General features: G+C 31.2%; 1 protein-coding gene and 1 pseudogene across 2 annotated transcripts in view; both read right to left on the bottom strand.

Moving 5' to 3' along the window:
* Nucleotides 1–283: 283 nt before the first annotated feature.
* LOC149560760 (G-type lectin S-receptor-like serine/threonine-protein kinase At2g19130 pseudogene) lies at nt 284–3,048 on the bottom strand (annotated as a pseudogene). Its single transcript, XR_016363721.1, has one exon. The product of XR_016363721.1 is annotated as a G-type lectin S-receptor-like serine/threonine-protein kinase At2g19130 pseudogene (transcript).
* Nucleotides 3,049–11,434: 8,386 nt separating this feature from the next.
* Nucleotides 11,435–22,626, bottom strand: part of LOC149560759 (putative disease resistance protein At4g33300) — a 35,858-nt gene continuing 24,666 nt past the window's right edge. Inside the window, exons 2-5 of the mRNA XM_089823660.1 lie at nt 13,850–14,259; nt 13,132–13,487; nt 12,835–13,046; nt 11,435–12,454 (exon numbers count right to left, since the gene is read on the bottom strand). Coding sequence (XP_089679786.1) covers nt 11,652–12,454; nt 12,835–13,046; nt 13,132–13,487; nt 13,850–14,259 — 1,781 coding nt within the window. The 3' untranslated portion in view covers nt 11,435–11,651. The remainder of the gene's footprint in view (nt 12,455–12,834; nt 13,047–13,131; nt 13,488–13,849; nt 14,260–22,626) is intronic.

Genomic DNA, 22,626 nt, shown 5'->3' with positions numbered 1-22,626 from the left:
TAAATAATTAAAACTATAATCAGACAACAGTATTTAGGATATGAGGTGTTAGAGAACGCATGACGACGATTGTGTGAATTTTGTGTAGATATTAAACAATTCAGAAGAGCGGCAATTTGGTTTTCAACAAGATAAAAGGCTCATATTTATTGCAATAGAAAAATCCGAGCGATCTAAATTTTATGTAACATTGTACGCATGTAAATACTCAAGAAAGCTGAAGAACAATAAAAAGGACAAAACCTACATAATTTTGTTTGCGTGGAACAGGGACAAGCCATCGTGTAACGATCACTAGTTTAATTTATAGCTTTTGGAAATTACAGAAGATCGGCTCGGACTCGACTTTACTCGCAAGTCAAATGATTCTCTCAAAAAAGACAGTTGTAACCTCGCTCCTACCTAACTTGATAATGCATCCACACCTAACTTGATAATGCTTCCCATGCTTTTCCACTTAGAAACTATTTCAAGCAATGACATCGCAGTCGCTATCGCTCGGAATCTGCGGAGTTGGAAGCTCCATCTTACCTTCCAACATCCGCAATACTTGTCCCATTGTTGGCCTCACATTTTCATCCTCTGCGATGCATAACAACCCTACTACAATGGCTCTTCTGGCTTCTACAACCGCCTCCTCTGCAAGTTCAACGCCTTCCTCTACAATGTTTTTTATATTTCCCTGGTAAAATTGAGCTGTGGCCCATGACGGAAAATAACGCTTTTTAAAATCTAAAACGCTCATGTCAAGATTCCTTCGGCCAGAAATGATTTCAAGGAGAGTCCTACCATAACTGTACACATCAACCTTTGGAGTGATTGGAAGACCCGATAGCCACTCTGGAGCCAAGTAACCCCTCGTTCCTCTCATTGTTGTCAGGACCCGGCTGAAATCTCTATCCACCAGCTTGGCCATCCCAAAATCAGCCAACTTTGGGGAAAATTCATTGTCCAGGAGAATATTTTCAGGCTTAACATCGTTATGAATGATGCGCTCTCTGCATTCTTCGTGGAGATAAAATAACCCTCTTGCTGTGCCCAGGGCGATCTGAAATCTGGTCTTCCAATCGAGTATCTTTCGTTTGATTTGGGAGTTGCTTCTGAAAAGTAGTGAATTCAATGACCCATTGGGCATATAATCGTAAACAAGGAATCTCTGAGTTCCTTGTACACAAAATCCTCTAAGCCGTACCAAATTTACATGTTGTATTGTTCCAAGAGAACTGATCTCCGCTCGGAATTGCTTCTGATCTTCCCTTGAATCATCGGCCAGTTTCTTTACAGCCACCAGCGTGCCGTCTTTTAGGGTTCCTTTGAACACCGAGCCGAAACCACCGCTCCCCAACTGAGAATTGAAATTCCTAGTTGCAATCTTCAACTCTTTATAACTAAACACTCTAAGAAAGGAATTCGAAGAATCTATACCCATTTCCTTCAAATATTGTAGCCGATGTCTACGCCACATTAAAAATGAAAAGAGGCATAAACAAATTGTAAGAGTACCAACAATACCAAGCACTGCGCCCATTACACTTACCATTGTTTTGCTTCCGAGGGAGGATTTTTTATTACCAAACGTTGTTGTTGCAGAGGCGGCTAATCGAATAAAGACATCTGAATTTGATTTTGATGGAGAAGTGCGCATATTTAACAGATCTCCAGACCACATTTGGCAGGGCCCTGAAGGCGGAATGAATGTAAACGCAGTGCAGGAGCAGTTCTTCAGACAGGCCTTCTCACAGTCTTGATTCGAGGTTGCGGGATATGTAAAAGCCTGATCAATAGGCAATGTTACATTATAGTGCATAAATCTATCAGAGCTTCCATTATTGGAATAACAGTTTAGTGGGCTCTGACGAACACAGCCACTTGAGGGCCAATCCTGCGAGTTCCAGGCGCGATTGTCTCTGGGTATGAAGCCTTCCACGCAGCTGCAAAACTGAACGTTGTTGGAGTTGCATATTCCGAAGGCACCACAAATTCCATATACCCTGCATTCATCTGTCGGTTGAGACCACACCACACTCCAACTAGTGTTATCATACAAAGCATATAATTGCAGTACTCCGGATTTCTGTAGGACAAAACGTGTGAGTACGTTCGCTGCCGGTGTCCATGAATAACTAATGGAGAAACCAGAGGTGGTATTTTCAACACTGTAACTGAAGAATCTATTCAATTTCATTTCTGGGATTCGACTGAAACCCTGACCATCCCAAACCCCGCTCTCCCAATACTGTACAGAGTTGTTCCATATTAGCACAAATTGCTGGATCCCTGATGGATCCATCCCTTTCGAAAAGAGCCCCGGAGATGGATCCAGTGAATTCTTCCAACAGGCTAACTCTTTCTTTCCACCGACCTTCATCCCAGGCAACCAGGTATCAACGGGATGATCAAAACTCTGCCAAACAATCTTATCAGATTTATTTTCATTGGTAACCATTATAAGATTCCCAGAATCTAATAACACGGCGCGGGAAGCCTTGTTCGAGATATTGGCCGACCAAAGCAACACATTCTGATCTGCGCTAAAAACTCCCAGATTACCTTGTCTTGACAACTTTAAAACTCCCGGGCTCTTCTTTGCAGGTTTTTCTCTGTTAGCAACCCAAACAATTGTCTTCTCTTTTATTTTTCCGTACGAGATGCCAATGTACCAGTTATTATTTCCATCTGGGCTGAAGAATCCCAATTCGAACGTTCCATTCTTTGAAATTAATTTCTGATTTTCCCTTAGAGACGCGCCCAAGGAAAGAGTATCTTCCCTGCCAGCATTGCACTTGCCACAGCTGTGAGCTATACTTGTTACAGTGAGAGCGAAGAGTATATATGCTAGTGGCCCGTTCCAGCCCCTTTCAATAGCGCTCGCCTTCATATTTCCGGAGTTAATCGGCAGATTCAGGAAAAGAATAAACCTGTAATAATCACTGTATATGATAATCTTTCTTCATTGTTTGACAGAGAAGTTGAAACCAGCTATGCCTCCGTTGAAAATGGCTAAAAAACATCATGGGGAAATTGCGTCAACATCATGGTGCAGATTAAAAGGATTGAAACAAGCACTTGTGATTATCAATGGGTTCACGTAAATTTGAAATATTGGCCATTTTTTCAAAATCCTAATTCTGATGGGCCCTCTAATTGTCAATTAGCAGCGAGATTATAGGTGATAGGTAGTTGATGGTATGTGTTTGTATGTTAACTTTATTTAGTTTGAACTTTTACTTAAAAGAAAGAATATTAAAAGAATTATCCCTAAGAAAGTCACTAAAGAGAGTGAGATTTTCGAAAGTAGTCTCATATTAGTTCTAGAAATTAATAATGTCATACTCAATATTGGTGATGACAAGACCATTGAGCTAGATAGATTGTGATTGGAATTATAAAAAATAAAAATATTAAATGAATAGAAGAGAAGTTGTATCAAGTGTACTATAAAGCTATTGATTATGAATTTCTTAGGATAAATTTCAATTTAGGGTTGATTAAACTAATTTTAAAAGATTCAAAAAAAACATGAGGCAATAACATTATTAAACATGTATCATACAAAATTCTTGCAAAGATGCTTGATGTTAGAGTAGGTAAGATCTTGTGCCATGTAATCAATACTACACAAATAAGGTTAATGAAAGAAATATATATCATGGAAAAAATTAATTGCTTGCTGCAAATATCTAAATAGGGATAATGAGTCTAGCTTGCAACTCTATGTGACCCTACTAGACTATGAGTAAGAATATATATATATATATATATATATAAAGAAAATAGAATTGAAGCTCATCATCATGATGCTCTAGATTTTATGCTCTCATCCCCTCTTGTTTAGACGATTAGAACTCCTACGAAAGAAGCAATGTAATTTGTAGAATTTAATAAAAGCATATCATCCCAATTTGATCTCATTGGATCAATAAGGTAAGGGTTCCCTCTTGTACCTTCCCTATTATTTATTATTTTAGATTCTCAATTCTATCTCTTTAGGGATGACTCTTTATCTCCTAATGTGAGAGGTGCCCTACTAGAAGCACTTGTTAGCATTATTAATGATACAAGCTTACTTATTGAACTCAACGAAAAAAATGAAAAAAAGAAAACTTAAGGACAACTTGGAGGTCTTATTGTCTACCTATAAAAGGAAAATTTCTCTAGAAAAATCTATCATGTTGGGTTGGGAGGATTCTCAACATCTATAATCCGACAGGTTCTCTTATGTGTAGGGAAAACCTACCCATCTTATAAGATATCCTAATGGAATCTGATTGTCAATTTACCCTAACCTAAATTATATGTGGGAATGGGTTGAGATAAAAGTCTAGTTTAGAAGCTCAACAAATGGAAAATAAAAAGTACCCAATCTTAGCCTGAAGAGTTAAAGTTTTCTATTATTTCCTCATACACCATATTTTATGCCTCTTCTTGGATATGTAATTTGACTCAAATAGAATATGTCCAAAAGAAGATTGGAGATTTTCTATGGTATGATGGAATGGGAAATAACTATCATTGAACAATCATCATAGTTAAATGGACAGCCAAGGCCTCTTAAGGGAAGGATTCATAGAAGGACCATATAAGAAATAATATTAAAATATTTTTCCAACTAAACATAAAATTTGGAAAGGGATACATATCTATGAATGGTAAATTTGATACTAATCTAATTGGTTATAATATCTTTAATGTCAACATGGAAGGATTGGAACCATGTCAAACACTTTATATTAAATAATAAACTTTTTTTACTATGGAAAAAGGATCTATCCTAATAATTCTACCTTTATGGAATATTATCCAAAACAATAACCCCTTTTCTCTAGTACAAGGATGTTTTGAAAGGAAATACACAAACAAAGGCATTGATTTCTTTACAAATGTCATTGAGTAAAATACTTAGGTAACATGATAATCTACTACATAAAAGTTAAATATAACATTCCAAACATTAAATATCTAATACTTATGCAATATTAAGGGGGGCATGCAAATGTTTATCCCTTCCTAAACAATCTATACAATGGGTAATAAGAATTGAGTTACTTAGTTGGTTGGATGGTTCCCCCTTACCTATGATAGGAAGAATTAGTTTGAGTTACTCTAAAACTCTAAAGAAATACTTAACCACCTTAACTTCATGTAATGCCCCACTAGAGAACCCAAGAGAGATTAATCAACTATTTTCCAATTTTTATTGAACAACTTTTTTTTCTTAAAATTTTATGCAATGTCAAGATAAAAATATGAAATAAATATAACACATACATGTCAACTACACCTAAGTAATTCAGTTACACTTTTTTATTTCTCAAAGGTTTCTCATGTTGAGTCACATGTATGAAAGTTGTATTAATTAAAATAGATTTTTATTAAATTGTCCATAGCCGTGATGAAATTAAAAATACATAACTTTATAAAAAATACATAATTATGATTGGTATAATGAAGTACATCCTATGTATCTATTACAAATAGGGAATACTGCAAGGGGGTGTTTGAATTAGTGTTCCACAAAATTTTTCCCAACTATGGATATTATTAGCACTCTTTAAGCATTCATTATTGATCAACATGAAAAGTAGACATAATAGTAATACTATTCAACACATAACACCAAATTTTGCTAACTAGGGAAACCTTGGCCAAGAGAAAACCCTAGTGGGGAGGCTACCCACAAAATGTTCCACTAATAAAAAGAATGTTGTGAAAGATATTGACCCTCTTTGGATTCTATTACATCCATATAGTGTATCTATCCTTGTTAGAGGACTGGGCATTGCTAGAAACCTTAAGCTTATTAGGAGTTTGTATTACAATTACAAAAGTAGTAAGCTGAGCCCACTACTCAAACATGCATATACAATTGTACAATTGGTATACAAAAGGTATGGATATAAAAAATTTTCTTACTAAACTGATAGCTCAATATCTGATTTGTTCTTTATAGCATTCTTCACAAAACTTCACATGTACTACCTTTATTGACTTGCCATGCAACCAAGCTAAACCCCTTTAAGGGGTTTTCAAAGTTTCTAAAAAACAAAAAAATTTGTTATAAAATTAGATTTATATTTGCTTAAAATTTAATTTAGTTTTATTAAATTTTATTATGTTTAAAATTAGATTAATTAATTAATTTATTTATTTAAAAATATTAAGTTTGAAATTATTTTGAAATTCAATTGTATCATATTTAATATTAATTTACTTACAATCAAATTTATTGAATATAAAAGTAAATTTCAATTTAATTAAAATTTGGTTGTATTTAATTTTAATTTAATTTGTTTGTATATGATTTCAATTTGAATAAAATTGAATATATATTAAAATTGAAGTTATTACTTCCTATGTAGAGATTAATATATATATTTTCAATTTATTATTATCTATATTATCTAATATTTTTAAATTTTTTATTTAGATTATAACACGGGAAATCAAATATGTTTGAAAATTATTTATTTAGTAAGGATAAGGGGATTGTTAAATGTGACTATTTTAATTGATTACATTTAGCAAATCTTGTGAATTACGGGCTATCACTTTCATAATCAGACCTTAAGATTAATAAGTTAGGATTATAATAAATAGATAATATCATTAAACACATAGATTAGGAATATGATTCCTAACGTGTTCTTTATGTAATTGAATTATTTTCCTTTACACCAGTTAAAATTATGAAATTTTTATTTCATTAAAGTTTTTACTGCTCTTCCCCTATCAAGTGATATTTGTAAACCTAACAAAAATCATAACCCTTGCCATGTTTTTTCTGTGAAGGATAAAATAGGTTTTTTATACAGGACCTAACATCATGTCACATTATCATCAAATAGTTTTACCTATATAGTCAACTCTTACATAAGTTCAATTTTGAATACAATTGTATTAGACACTCAAACATTCTAACCTCATCAACCTACTCAATCCAAATTTAGGACTAACTCTTATTGCAAATATTTTTTTGTTTAAGTGTTAAGTACAACTTCTTTAACCCTTTTCAAAAAAAAATGTTTGTGTCTTTTTGCCCAAGTTTTAGGCATGATAGAGTGAATAAAGGTTTAAACTATTTGGAAATTAGAACTAAAAAGTAAATGATGGGTAGGCATTACATCCACTCCCCTAGAGTTAGGCTTACTCCAAGAAGCCTAAAACAATGATAAAAAGCTATTATTTTTAATGAGAGTCCATCAAAATTAATAATTTTGAATTTTTATGTAAATTGATATTTCCTGTTATTGTAAATTTTAGTTGCATCAAACATGATAGTCATGGAAGTCTTAGACACTAGAGTGGGGCCTACCTAAGGTTTAATTATATGAAAATAAAATTTGAGAAACTAACAAAAAAGTACTAACCCATATAAAACCACTAAATATTTTTTCAAATCACTTTTCAAAAGATTATTTAATACTATTTTTTTCTCTAATAATTCTAGATGTTGTTGAATGTAACTTTTCTTTATTGAGAAAAAATGGTTTATATGGGAACTCAAAACACTTTTACAACTTAATTTTGGGAGTGAGTTTTAACCCAACATTAATAAATAGTTGCATATGATATGACATTTCAAAACAAGAGATAACCAAAGCCATAACAATGACTAACCTAGAATGACATCACAAGACAAAACATAAGTTCAAAAATTTATAGGCATAATCCTCACAACTAAAATAATATGGTTGTCAATGGCTCCATAACCTTATTTTCTCTAGAAACTTTGTTAATATAATAGGAACCCACTAAATCAAGATTTTTTCTATGCTCCCTTAAAATAAACATTGGGTTTTGGAAAGGTCTCCAAAATGTTAATAATAGAAAATAACATTGCATTTAATTATTGAAAAAAAATGATCCCACCATTAATGTACTAAAATGCAATTTGTATATCTCTTTTAGTTACTTGTAAAGATTTTCATTTCATTTGTTAATTATATCTATTTTAGTAGTTATTTTATTAGAAGATTTATATTCTTTCATGGTTATCAAAATTGTAATTATTCATAAAGTAAGTTAATTCAAATAGGTTGGTATCTTTTATTTTATTAGTACTTGAAGTAGGAATAGTACTATTGTAATTAGTGATTAAAATTTCCTATTTCTATAAATCATAATAAGTTATTTTTTAATATTATTATATAACTAATATTTTCTATAATAAACATGCACATTTTTTACTTTTATATATTAAGAAAACTAATTTAGAGTTATTTCATTGGGCAAAACAATTAGGGTCTTATACACAAATTTTCTGCAACCACCCAACTTTAAAGGACATGTTGCAACATTTACGCAACATAGGGTAGATAATAATGTTTAAGTGGAGTGACTAATTTTATCTATTTGAATAAATTATGCACAACCAATCTAAAACTATTCTTATCTCAATACAAATTGTTAGAAACTAATACCAACCCTTTTCAATTTTAAAAAAAATCTAATTTTTTTTTCTATATCTTTGAAATTGTTTTAAATTTATTTTTTCATATCCAAAACTTTATGACAATATTTTAACATGCTATCATTAATCTATTTTAACAAGATGAGAATAGTGTCACTAGTGGTCATTTTGACCTCCATTATAATGGCTTCTCTCACTGTTTTCTTTGTAGAAAAACATGGAACAATATAGGTGATGGGAAACATTACCCTTCTTAGGTCATTCTATTAAATTTTATTGGGTTTTCCTCCCTTATGATGTTTAGAGGTACATATCAAATTATCATCTTGAAATATGAATTGACTTCAAGATTTCATTCCAATACAAATGCCTAGTAATGTTAAAATATTTATTTATTTTAAAATAAAATAAAAAACTTTCTCTTGCAAGGACCTAGTACACCATTGGAAGTATAATCATATCTATTCAACTAATTCTACTTGTTGTCTTAGAAATGTTCCATAATGATAGCATTAAAGACTAACAATGTTAGCATGCCTTTCATGGATTCAAATGGTTTAAATCTCAATTTCTTTTTACTATTTATTATCACACGAGTAAGGTTCATATGTATTGTGGGTGTTTGGAAAATGTAATTTTATTTTTCATCTCCCGCTTAATAGTTTTTTTTGGTACTATTTGCATTTTGTAGTCTCTATAGATTTCAGCTCCCAAAGCTATTTGAAATTATTCATTGAATGAATTGAAATTTAGACATTTAATGTAATTTTTAGGTTTTACAAATATATAAAACTTATGTCTATAATTTTTTATTAGTAAAGTATTAAGGTCCACAATTTTAAAGGAAAATTATTTTTTCTTCTTATGGTAACTCACTTTATATAACAAATGCTTATTACTAAGTAAGTGATTTACTTCAATTTCTAGTTAGAAGAGATCATCCTTGTAATCTAAAACCCAAAAAGAGTGAAGAATACTTACAAATCATTTTTTTTTGGATAATCTAATTTATTAAATACATTTTAACATCATTAGTTATATTTTTTAATAGTCAAACTTTTGTAGTTGACTATAGCTTTTATAGATGAATAATGAATGGTTATATATTGAGGAGCTCTCCTATAAATTAAATAGGATATAATTTTTCCTACTAACAAAATATATATATATATATATATATATATATATATATATATCAATTTGAAAATTATATAAAATAAATGAATATTAAAAAATCTTAGACAATATTTTTTTTTCTAAAAGCTACTTTTTAGTTTCTCTTCAAAAAATTTATAAGAAAAATTAATATTAAGAATTTATCTTCTTATTATTAAAAATATGAAAAATATTATTGAATCTTCTAATTAGTATAAATATTTAAAAATCACTTCAATATTTTATATAACCATTTTAATTTAAAATGTAATTCTTAATCTTAATCTAAAATTGATATTAGTAATATAAACTCTAAAACTGCACTTATAAATAACAAGTAATTAAGCTTGTTCACTTCTTTTTTATGTCCTTTTATTAGCTTCCACCGAGGTTTTTGTCATTGTACATTTAAATTGACTTTATTAAGGTTTAACTATTTTTTTCTTTTGCATCACCTCTATATTAGTAAAAATAATATTAAAAATTAATACTACTCCTCTAACAAGGCAAGTACTAGCCACTACGTGACACTTGCTTATAGTTTTGTGGTGGACTATTTCAAGATTTTTTTGTTATTTAAAGTCTAATTTGTACAATATATAAAATGTGTTAATTTGTTTTTTTCGAATGTAGTCATCAATTCCAAAATCTTGTGTAATTTTAATAACAAATATTAATTTCCTCTCTCTATCTTGATAATAGATTATAGTGTCATACAAAATATGATATAAAATTTTCTACATAATTTTAATGCACATATAGCTATTAAGTTGAACTAAGATTATTAAATCCACTATAGGAAAATGACTAGATGTTGATAGCAATTTCATTGATGACAAAACACTTGATCTATTCTTAGGAGGCCAACACTTTGAAGACTACGAAAGGTATAGTAGAGAGTAATAAGATGATGAATAATGTTAGGTGCTTGGGGAACGAAGAAATCAAAACTCAATGGATTACACATACAAGTAAGGATAGCCATGTAATAATTAATGGTAGACCCAAATCTACCAGTTCAAAATTACGCCTCTATAAGAATTATAAGACATTTGATGTGCAGATGATGTCCATCATGTTGTCCAAACATAAATGATAGCTAGATGACCATAGATGCAACTGGGGAACAATATGATGTCATTGTAGAGATGCTTGAAGAAGTCTTACTAATCTAAGAACTAATCTTCAAGGAAAACATTATAGATACTTTATCTCATAAATTATTTTAGTTTGTAATTAGATTTAATCTTGCTACATTAAGAGGCAGTTTTGGAATACAACCCTCTAGCAATTAGAATTTAAAAAAAAATCAAATAATAAATGTAGGTCAATTCCTGAAATCCTAAGTGTTTTACAGAAAGATAAAAAAGTAAAAGTTCCAAACTGAAGGAGTGTGTTGACCAATAGACACACCAAACCCACAACTAGCATAACTTAGCAAAGGCCAACACCAAAACCAACAACACTTAAAAAAAAAACAGCCTAACTAGAGCAAAAAACCAAAAAGAAACAATAGTAACTTGGAAGAAGCTATGCTAATTCTTCCACCTTATCTTCAGCTCCCCTTGAATACATTTTATTATCTTCTCTATAACCTTTTTAATGTCTTTCTAATTGATATTTTATTATTTCATTAAAAACTATCATTCTTTCAAAATTATAAAATATAATTTATTAAAGAATAAATTAATCAAAATAAACAATTATTATATATTTTCTCTATTTTTATTTATGACCACCTCTTTAACTTCGCACACAAACATATCTAATAAATACTTAAAAGTGCTTTTTCAAAAACAATCACATATTCTCCAATCTATTAGAAAAATTAAACTTAAAAGTTATCAAACATTGCAAAACCAAAAAATATAAATAGGAAATAACTACCCTCCATTGCGCTGCCGAAGGCAAAATGGAGGACTTAAAATTCATTTCAAAATAAGTGTAACAAACTATTTTTGCGGCCACTGGTTCACAGTATAACCGTCTTTATTGAAATAAGACATTAGCTGATATCACGTCTCCTAGACCTGCAATGATATGCAACTCCACACCTAGAATATTATTTTGTTTTCAGGAAATGTACTTAATCATGAAGCCAATCCAAATTAAACTCTGCTTCCACTATCTCTACTTCGAGCCCGGGAATAGAAAAGCTCTTGGCCCGCAACCACTGCTTTGCAATCTCCTCATCACAGACAACATGTTTCAACGAACGTAATCCACACACGGTACTAGGCAGCTTCTTCAAACGTGAACACTCTCTCATATCAAATTCTCTCAGTTTTCCTAATTCTCCTATTTCTTCTGGAAGTTTCTTCAAACCCTCGCATATTGAAATGTCTAGATATTCCAGCCACGCAAGATTTCCAATTGATGAAGGAAGCTCTCTGAGGCCTGGTAGTGCCGAGAGCCGTAATACTCTTAGACAGCTCATACTCCCAAATTCAGAGGGTAAATTTTGAATAAGATGACAATTTGTAACAGAGAGCATCTGAATAGATTGCATATGGCAGATTCCAGGAGGCAACACTTCAAGGTCATTGCAGTGATCCAGGTTGAAATCTTGCAGCTCGGTGTTGTTGAATGTTGAAGTGCGTTCAAACCCTTCACATAAGCTTAAAGAGAGCTTCTTCATGTTCTGTATTTCAATACGTGGTGCAGTTAATCTCTCCAAACGAAGAACTTTTAGCTGAGTGAGCGAAGATAAGGCATCAATTCCTTTTAATGTGGCCTTTTTAGAACCATAATTGAATACCATGAGAATTTTCAGTTTTTTCATGGATTTCAGAAATGGGGGAAGAAAGTATTCACTTGCGGAAAATACTATCACCATAACCTCTGCCTCTGGAAAATTCATTTCATCCCATGATGTTTCATTCATAGGGCCTGCATGAATGCAACACAAGTAATCCGATTAGGTCATTTAAGTTTGGAATTGAATACTTATTTTCGGGTTAGCTTTTTAACCAGGGAGAATGCAAAATGCAAATCGACAGAAACAATTTGATAGAGAATGAGACAAAGTCATGTTACATCAATTTATGTATGGAAAAGCTAGAGAAATGCAGCAATAAATTTAGATATCTAGAATACATTGCATTGTCTATTGAGTTGACTATGTATCAGAGATGTTTTTAATATATTTGGGTGGCCTAGACATATATGTATCTAGGTTTCTTCGAAGGCTGAATGAAATGAGAAGTAAGCTGCACGGAGTAATCATTGTGTGCTGAACAATGTTGTGATACGGTACTGAAAAAACACACCTGTGTGAAAAGAGACAATTTGAGCGTCAAATGTTTTACTAGTATGCGTTTGCCATATCTGAGGCAAACTACTCCCTTTCCAAGGCATAAGTAATCTTTTGCTATGGACTGCACTGTCCCTGTATCCCAAGTGCAAGGCTAAGTCTCGTAGTACATCATGCTGATAAACGTACAGTTCAGAGGCATTTCCATAAGAGATAGCTGCCTGATTCCTGCTCAGGACAAGCAACAATTCAGTACAATAATTAAATTTTAAAGAAAATAAAAATCTATACATAACAGATTAGAGAAGTTCACCTTGGATTGCTAATTAAATTCAAAAGGTTTCTGCTTGCAAGTTCCAATAAGATGACAAAGGCATCTTGCCACTCTAGTTTCCTAACATTAACCCAAATATCTAATAGCGCATCAGCACAGATTTTCCTGTCCTCTGGAAATGTCCCTAAGTCTAGGAAACACTCTCTCGCTTCATCATCCAAGAAATCAATACTAGTCGCCAAGCATTCAATTAACTCCTCTCTGTGATAATCTGATATGGACTCGCCTTTGGAAAGCCTGCTCTTTGCCCTTTCCCAGGCTACCGGTGGCTCCCCATGCAAAGTGCTTCCAATCACCTTCAGAGCAAGTGGTAGGCCTCCACATTTTGCTTGCACCTGTGATTGATTTCAACGAAATAAATTAATATGGAAACCATTGAAATACATTTATGCAGATAATATGAAGTCAATAATAATCCGTAGCTATATTCCAGGATCTATAATATAGTTAATATAGATTTTCAGCTGACAGACAATGAAACTGATGAGGCTTGCATAAAATATGTAGATGTGGAAGATGCTCTAATCTTTAACCATGTGTCAATAAGGCCCATATCATCAAGCCATGTGTTTCTACACGTGAAAACCGTTGTAAATTTATATACATATTTTGGCTCACATTGAAATATTTAAAAGTAGAAACTTACATTCATTCAAGTATTAAAGAACACGATAATTTATTTTAAAAAATTCTTTACCTCCTTAACTAGATTTGCATCTGTGGTTCCTGGAATCGATGTCTGTCCAAAGGCCCAGAAGCAGAAAAGAGACAGTGCGTCGACTTGCTCCAACAGTTGTAATTGATAGAATTTAGTAAATGGGGTCTTTGGGACAATAGAAATGACTCTTGTTGTAATGAGGGTCTTGTATCCTCTGCCATCGAATAGTAATTTGTCCAAGGTTGATCTGGACCAAAAATCATCCAATATAACCAGAATTGGCTTGGCTTGTTTAAGAAGTTGCTGCTGCAGCTGTCTCTGCCCGTCCTCCACATTCTGAAACTGCGGTTTCTTCTTTTCAAAAAGATTTTCCCACATGGTCTCCAGTATTTCTTTGAGGTTTGGGCATTGTGAAACTGTGATGAAGAGCACCTTGTTCTTGAAGAAATCTAATATCGACAAGAAAACAAGTGTATTTCAGGTTGTGAATATAGCAATGCCAAATAAGCAATTTGTTTTAACTTTGAAAAACAATATATTGAACTTTGTATCACTGCATGTTTGCTGTGCAATATCCCACGACGAATCCTCTACCCGACAAAAGTAATCTAGCAAATAAGATGTTACAAATACTCTGGCTATAAAAATTTCAGGTCTAACTGTAACTAAGAGAGTGTCTAGCCGTTGACATAGAAATATTATCTCTATATTCGACCTTTTAGATTGCAGATGCTGATTTATATTTTTTACTTAAGGCCTATTTATGTATTCTCTTTGGTAGAGGTTAATTGTTAAACAAATATTATGATAAGAAAAGGAAATAGCTTCCATGCTTTCTACACAATGTATATATGGTACAGCAGTCTATGAGTTTCTCAGATCTTTGCATTGGTATAAGGTTTGTTAGAGGCTGCTAGCTTATATAGAGACATACGTTCCAGTGCATTCCTTGTCTTTCAATGTTAATATTGAATAAAAGCTATTTTGAGTCATACTTATATGATGCGAAGGAGGAAGCTTGTTGAATTTATGTACCAATTTTTTTGAAGTCTTTCTAAATTTTATTTGACTAAAATTCTAATTTTAGATATGAAATTTCTTATTATAATTTGTTATGTAGGAGTAGACTCAGTTTTAGAAATTGACAATGAAAGGTCTAAGAGTTACCATTGTACTATAAAATGCTATCTATTTTAGACATATTTTTATGATGATAATTCATGAACTTTTTTTTATTTTTTCAAACAAAATGTTGAAGATAATAATGTAACTATGTTGTTAAAGATGTGTCTTTAATATGGATTAACTTTGTGTGATATAGTCCATAACAATTTAATTGTAAAATAATTTTTTATTTTGAAATTTAAATATTATTTTAAAATGTTCTATAATTTTAAATGCTATATTTCAGCATAATTAATATATAGATATACTTTGTCATCATAATGTACAACGTATTTTTTTATCATCAATCTTTTCATTATTTAATTTAAAAATATTTATATGCTTGGGGGAAGTAATCATTAAAAAAGATATAAGGTATAGTACTCATAAATATTGTGTAGAAGTGTGGTTAATTAAATATTAAAACTATACAAAATATATCATTTAAACATGATAACTACTTTCCTAGACTATGCTATTTGCTTTCACCTTTGGTCTTCAAAGACCTTTCCTATCCTATCTTATGACTATTCTTAATCTTTTCTAATGGTAGTTCTTCAAAATATCAAAAAATTGTCATGAATTTTGTAATTTCCCCCCCCCTATCAATAATGTGTGTTTTCTTTCCAATATTTAAGTAGATAAGTAAAAATTAATATAATACCTGATTATGATTAAAATTTATTTTGTAAAATATAGTTGAGAAACTATTTACTTGTTATTAAAGTATACTTTTTAAAAAGACATCCAACATCTTTACAAAAATATTTAAAATGATTAAAAATCCAAATCAACAACAAATAGATATAAAGTATAGTTCATACATACAATAATTAACTCAAGAGATAGCTCTAAATTTACAACATAACAAAAGACAAAATATAAAAATATATAGTTGCAAGGAAGTTGTCAAGAAAGTCACCAAGTAAATTATAGAATAGGACTTTAAAATATTCTCTTGACATTGACAACATGTTTGGATATGCGCTAATAACCTCTTGAAGATTGACATGATCATTTTTCTATGATAAGATATAAACTATAATTGGAATAAACTAATCCTCATAAAAAACCAAAAAAGGAGAAATAAAGTATTTTGGGGTTATCCATGAACATTTGAATTTTATTTTAATTTTTCTCCAAAAAGCAAATAAGAACAGAAAAAAACAAATTCTAACTAATATTTTCTCACCTCTCTTCTAAACTCACTCCCCAACTCAATAGGAATGGTTGTCAGCTCATCAGAAACAACATAAAATGGAACCACTCCCCAACTCAATAGGAATGGTTGTCAGCTCATCAGAAACAACATAAAATGGAACCACTAAGAGAGGCCTGAAAATAACTTCTAAGCTATTTCAAACAAATAAATTCTCTACTTCTCAAGGGGATCCCACCACATTAATAGGGATTAGAAAAGACAAAAAAGGAAGTATAATAAGTGACCAATCCTTAACCACCATAAAAAAAATTGAATTGTATAGCATGAACCTTAGAATGATGAATCATTCAAAAAGAAAAATGATCCCTACAAAAACAAAGGACGTATGAAAAAAATAGGATTTGTCACAACCTAACGAAACCTAAAATATAACAAGAGCTAGAGAAAAGCACAATGACCATAAAGAAGAAAAAAACATATAGAAAATCCTTGGATCCATCTAAATATACCATTTTTTTTTTTTGCTATAGAAAAAATCAAATAACAAAAATTTAGTTATAGAACATCAACCTTAAGATCTATAAGAGCAAGCGAAATAAAGAAGTAAATGCCCCAACATAAAAAAAAGAAAATCTTAGAAGAAAAAATCAAGGAGAACCATGCCAAGATATAAATTCCCTACAAAAATCCTCCATGTTAATCACCACTCTCTCTAATACACCTATAAGATTAATACAATAGTTCACAAAATATTTTGTAAGTAGAATCAAGAGGTCAAATAGCTTGCATCGTCATATAAATATGGAGAAGATCTTTTCCAAAGGAGACTATCACAATGATAGGCCTCACCCCTTGTAAGAGAAAATAAAAAATAAAAAATCATTAATCCTATGATAAATTTATGTGGCACATACTAGAACTAAAAAACAAATGAGTTTGAAGCCACACATATTATACCTCCAAAGGAACGATATGAATCCTCCAAATAATATGCAAGAAAGACAAAAGGAAAATAATCTATGCCATCTTAATCCTCAACAAAACATTCTATACTTAAGGTGCACTCAGTAACTACCTAGCCTCCTAAAACCCTCAATCAATTTCTCTCACTCCTCATTTTAAAACCACAACTTCAGTAGAGATTTGAGAAATAAAGTTTAATGATAACACTAATTTTTAATATTAGTACATCTATTGATTGAATTTTGATCTTGGCATTATTCGATTTAGATATTTCTTTATTTTTATGTGTTGTATGGTTTTGTTTCATTATCAAAGACATGGTAATCTTGTTGCAATTGTATTTTCCTTATTCAAAATTTATCTACCAAAGTATTATTTACTAATGATGTCTTGTAACATAAGTATTTTAAAAATGTCAAAAACATACAAAAATCAGAAATAAAAAAGGTAATAAATATAATTATTTTTAAAAACACAAATGTAAAGTTTATAATATTGTATTAGTTGTAATATATTTTGATGTATATTTAGTATCTAATTTATTAAGTTGCACTGAATTACTAGATGAAAATTTACCTTTTTGTAACTCTGACTATGTTTTCCAAATTGAAAGCAAACAAAAATTGGGGACTAACTCTAAGTACATGACACTAAAAATAACTAATTAATAGGCATGTCCATAATTAACCAAACCCTCTTTTCAATTTAAAAAAAAGCCCATATTATCACATCCCAACTAGATAAAGAAAACTAAAAACATTATACAGCTTAAAGTATACAAACTTCATAATAACTAGAGTCCCTAAAAGAACCATTAACAAAACCCTCATCGGTTGAGTATTGTAATATTAAATGAAACATAGACAAAAAGTGGCTACCAATTACCCTTGTTCTTATGTTTTCCCTCTAGCTTGTCAATTAGTAGTTTGAGATAATTATAAAATAGGAATCTATAAAGTGAGCCTATGGTGTCCAACCCACCAAAAAAGTAAGGCCTTCCTTATCTGTGTGCACCAAGTGAAGGGTGGAGGTTATTAAGTTCATCCCCCACATAGAAAACTTAGTGATCTCATCTAAGCTCTATGCCAGGATCTCCTAGTTCATCCCCCACATAGAAGACTTAGTGATCTCATCTAACCTCTATGCCAGGATCTCCTACCTTTCTTCCATCTTCTTTAGGTTCCTATAAATGAACCCTAGATCATCGTTATAAACAATAGTAGATACGGACCAAGGGATGTTCTTCTAAGGAATATGACCACCTTTCTCAATAACATGTTTGGAGGAGGTGAGGGTCTTCCCCTTCTCACCACCTAGCATATCAATGGTATTTTTTTTTGAGTATCAGAGACATGAGAAGGAAGGAGGCTTAAGTGGCTACTATCCTCACCCTTTCCCTCACTAATAATTTTCTTCTCCTCATCTCTCACATATTTCCTCCAGGAGCTTTGTTTCTTCTATTTATTTGAGGTGGTTTGCATTTTCCACTAGCAGTGGAGTCCAAACTAGGGGAAATTTCAATCTTACATTTGGGGTCCAAATTTTAATCTTCTTCTTATTCCTCATGGACCTTCTTCCACATTTTATTTCAACATCCAAGTCTAAAATTTGGATAATTTTTTTTCATTTTGATTTGTTTAAGGATGGTGGAATTTAGGCTTTTATTTTCCATAGTGGACATAACCTCACTAGATTTTTGAGGGGTAGAGGTATAAAGGATCAAGTTAGGAAGGACAAATTACACAATTATGGGTTGTATAAAGAAGAGGTTCTTATGGAAATCATAACTCCAACTATATTATCGTATAAGACGTCATCAATATTTTTTCATATTTATCTCCATTATAACTAAAATTTGCAAGATAATTTTATCATAATGAATATCCATAGAGATTTAGTAAGATGTCTATATCTACAACTAAATAAGTTGTCCTTTCTAAATTTCCAAATTATCTATAATATCTCAACAATAAAAATAAATAAAAAGCTAAAAATATTTGTTAGGCACTACATATAACCAAACACAATATGAATAATTCTTGTATATATATTTTGACAGAGAGAGAGAGAGAGAGAGAGAGAGAGAGAGAGAGAGAGAGAGAGAGAGAATCCCTAAAGGAGATATCCTAGTTCCTAGAAAATAACCATACATTAGAAGAATAATTAATAACACAGATATTTAAATCCAAAATAATGTCAATTCTCATTATACAATCATAATATTTACATCCAACATGCTCGTCTATAAGGCCTTATAGGTTACAACCATATACATAAGCAATTCTACAAGATCCCTCAGGATCCAATCCCAAATCTAGCTAGTCTAGATTCTATGAAATCTCCTCCCCACCCATTAGCTTTCTATCATTGATAATATTTAAAAATTGCATAATTCCCTTTGATGACCAACTCCTTAGTAAGAATACTTCAAAAGAACTAGCTAGTGGATTGTCCCTTTGTTTTAGATTTAAAAGATCGATAGCCCACCACATATATGTTTTCCTTCTACTATAACCCTGAAAATTGAAATTAGTTATCTCTTATTTTATCATGCTTTCCATATTTATTTAAACATGTTGGAGCCTAAAACCTTGATTAGGGAAAAACTATCCATGAGATCACATAAATGTAACCTTATCCATGAAGACCCACTTCTCTTAACTTATCTACTAATGTTATGTATAACAAGGATCTTCTAGGTCTTCTTTGCATTTATTTCATCAAAGAATCATTTAGAAGCTAATACCAATCTCTAAATTAATAGGTCTTTTATCATTATAAATCCTTTATTTATTTTTCCATGGTATAAGAATTCTAAGATAATTGACCACATGCTCCTTTTTTCTTCTATATCTTCATACTAGAGATAGTCTTTTATTTATTTTTGGACATAGTCAAATTGATAAAAGTTAAAAATCCAAGAAGATGTCTACTATATAGTATGTGAAGATATATTTTCTTAACATAACTAAATTCTAGCAATCAAGACGAGACATTAATTATTATAGTTCTCTTGTTTATTATCTATTTTTCACTGAGTCCACCATCACATTTCGTTTAAATCCATGTTTCTCTAAAATATAATTCCAATTCCTCTTACTTTATGTTTCCCAACCCCTATGTTAATGACTATTTACTAAAATAAATAGGGTTATTTTACCCCATCCAAGAATTATATTTTTGGTGAGAGATAATTTATTTCTAGATGCTTCACAAAATAAATTTGTCTTAGTCATTAGTGAAATAACACCTTTTCCTAAAGATTAATGAGTATAGTTTTATCATCCTCAAATTAAATATTTTTGAGGTCCATGTAATTAGTTATTGTAATTCCTTCTATCATTGGAGATATGAATGCTTCCCCCAACAATAAATAACATAGAGGCAACTAGATACCCTTTTGTAATAGAACATTTGAGAAAAATTCCTACCTATCATTATTTGTCATTGTTAAAGAAAATAAATGTTATATAACTAAATTTTTGGTTGGAATCATTTGTCTAATTCATAGCTTCCTATTTAATGAATAGTGTTTCCAATATATATCTACATTTGAAAGAGCTAGCCTAACTAAGGTTAATGACTTTGGGGATGGTATTTTGAAAAATAGTTATGAGTATCCATACCAAAATTATGTAATAAATAGTGAGATATATGATAGGTCTCTAGATCTAGATAATCTATATGTATTACCATCATTGTAGATGAGTTTGATTAAGATAAAACTGATATTGTATTCCAATGACCTTTGTTTTTAGCTAAGGGTTAAACCGAGTTTTTTATAGGGGACATGTAACCCCAAAAGTCATTACACAATAAGTAATGAAGTTTAATGAAATTGTACAACTTTAAAAAAAAAAAAAAAAATTACTCAACATTGATGAATAGATTCTTAATGTTTTCTAAAGAGAATAAGAATAAATCCATAAGTCTTGTTCTCACAAATATGAGAGAAACTAGTGAGAAACTAGAAGATATTGGAGTTTCGCTATCCAAGGGTTTAAGGAAAAAAATTAAGGAAAGGAAGAATATGGGTATACAAGACATTGGAAGAATATTATATGAATTCCTATCGAAAATAAGGCCAAATATGATAGATTCCTAGATAAGAATGTTTGTAGGAGTATATTGGAATAGGTTTTGTATAAAAAAGTGTACAATATATTACAAACTACTCATATCAACAAAGATAAATAAAGCATAAATAAATATTAGATTGCTGAGGCTCATGAAGGATAGACATATCTTGAGAAGAATTATCCACAGGAAGCATCTAGTTCACAAAGTAAAGAAGAAGATAAGGCAAAAGAGAGGGTTGGGGAATAAAGTGAAAGACTAGAGATTGGCATAGGCAATAAGGAATAAGTAGTAAAGAGAAGAAACTCCTAGCCCTCAAAAGGAGATGGAACCATAGAAGGAAGGCATGAAAAGGGACACATCTACAACTTAGGAAAGCATACTTATAACTCAAGGTCTAAATATCAAACAACGATATGATGTCACACTAATCACAGCTGGCCTATACAATCTACTAAAGAGAATGAAAAGGCATAAGAAGATACAACTCAAAAAAAATTTGATAAGACCACCAAGGTCAAAACTATTATAATTGAATCTTCAGCTAACAATGCTATGGGAGGGGGGGGGGTGGGTGGGGGAGAGAGAGAGAGAGAGAGAGAGAGAGAGAGAGAGAGAGAGTTTTCCTAAACTTTTATAGGTATAGGACAAGGAGCCCCAAGAGAAAAAGTCTCAAAAAATGTTGCAAGTATACAAGACATCATTGGAGAATGATAAATATGATTCTATAATTGAAGAACCAAAACATGAAGAGGAAGAGACAATGACATTAGAGACAACACCATTAAACTCTAGAGTATTAGAGAGTAAAACACTTGGACAAAAGAGTAATAGAAGTGAAAAAAACATGTCCAAAAAAAAATATATCAAGACATCTCCATCATCATCCTCATCATCTTTAAGATTAGAAGATGAAAGAGAATTATTTGGAAAAGATGCAGATACAAGGGAAGAAGAAAAGACTCTAGATATTATCATTGTTGAGAAGTAACCCAACGTAAAAGACATGGATCTAGATGAGATCAATGAGTATAAACAACTTCTAATGAGATGAGGATGGTTCAATGCAATAAGAAAGAAGAAATAGAGGGACAGAAAAATTGGTAGTTACTAGAGATATAATTGCAGGATCAATATCAACTCACTACCTTAATTGATAATATTAATGAAGAACATGGTAGTGGCTAAGATCTAGTTGAGAAGAAACTAGAAGCAAGAAGAATAGTGAAGCTAGAAAATTTGATAGAGTTCAAAAATAAAACTCTAGAGGAAGTAAGGACAAAATGATAGAAACACTCATGGTCACAACACCGATTGTATAAAAAGATCCTGAGAAAATCTCACTTCTATAATTAGATCAAACCATACAAAAAGATAAACATGAGATCTAGTTATTGAAGAGTGCATATAATATAGTGAATAAATTTGTATTTGACTATTTTTCCAAGGC

The sequence above is a fragment of the Cupressus sempervirens genome, chromosome 4 (genome assembly GCF_028749045.1).
Source record: "Cupressus sempervirens isolate cs-2001-9-10 chromosome 4, ASM2874904v1, whole genome shotgun sequence".
In the NCBI taxonomy this organism is placed as follows: Eukaryota; Viridiplantae; Streptophyta; class Pinopsida; order Cupressales; family Cupressaceae; genus Cupressus; species Cupressus sempervirens.
The sequence above is the reverse complement of the archived record's forward strand: the minus strand, read 5'-3'. Positions and strand labels throughout refer to the sequence as shown.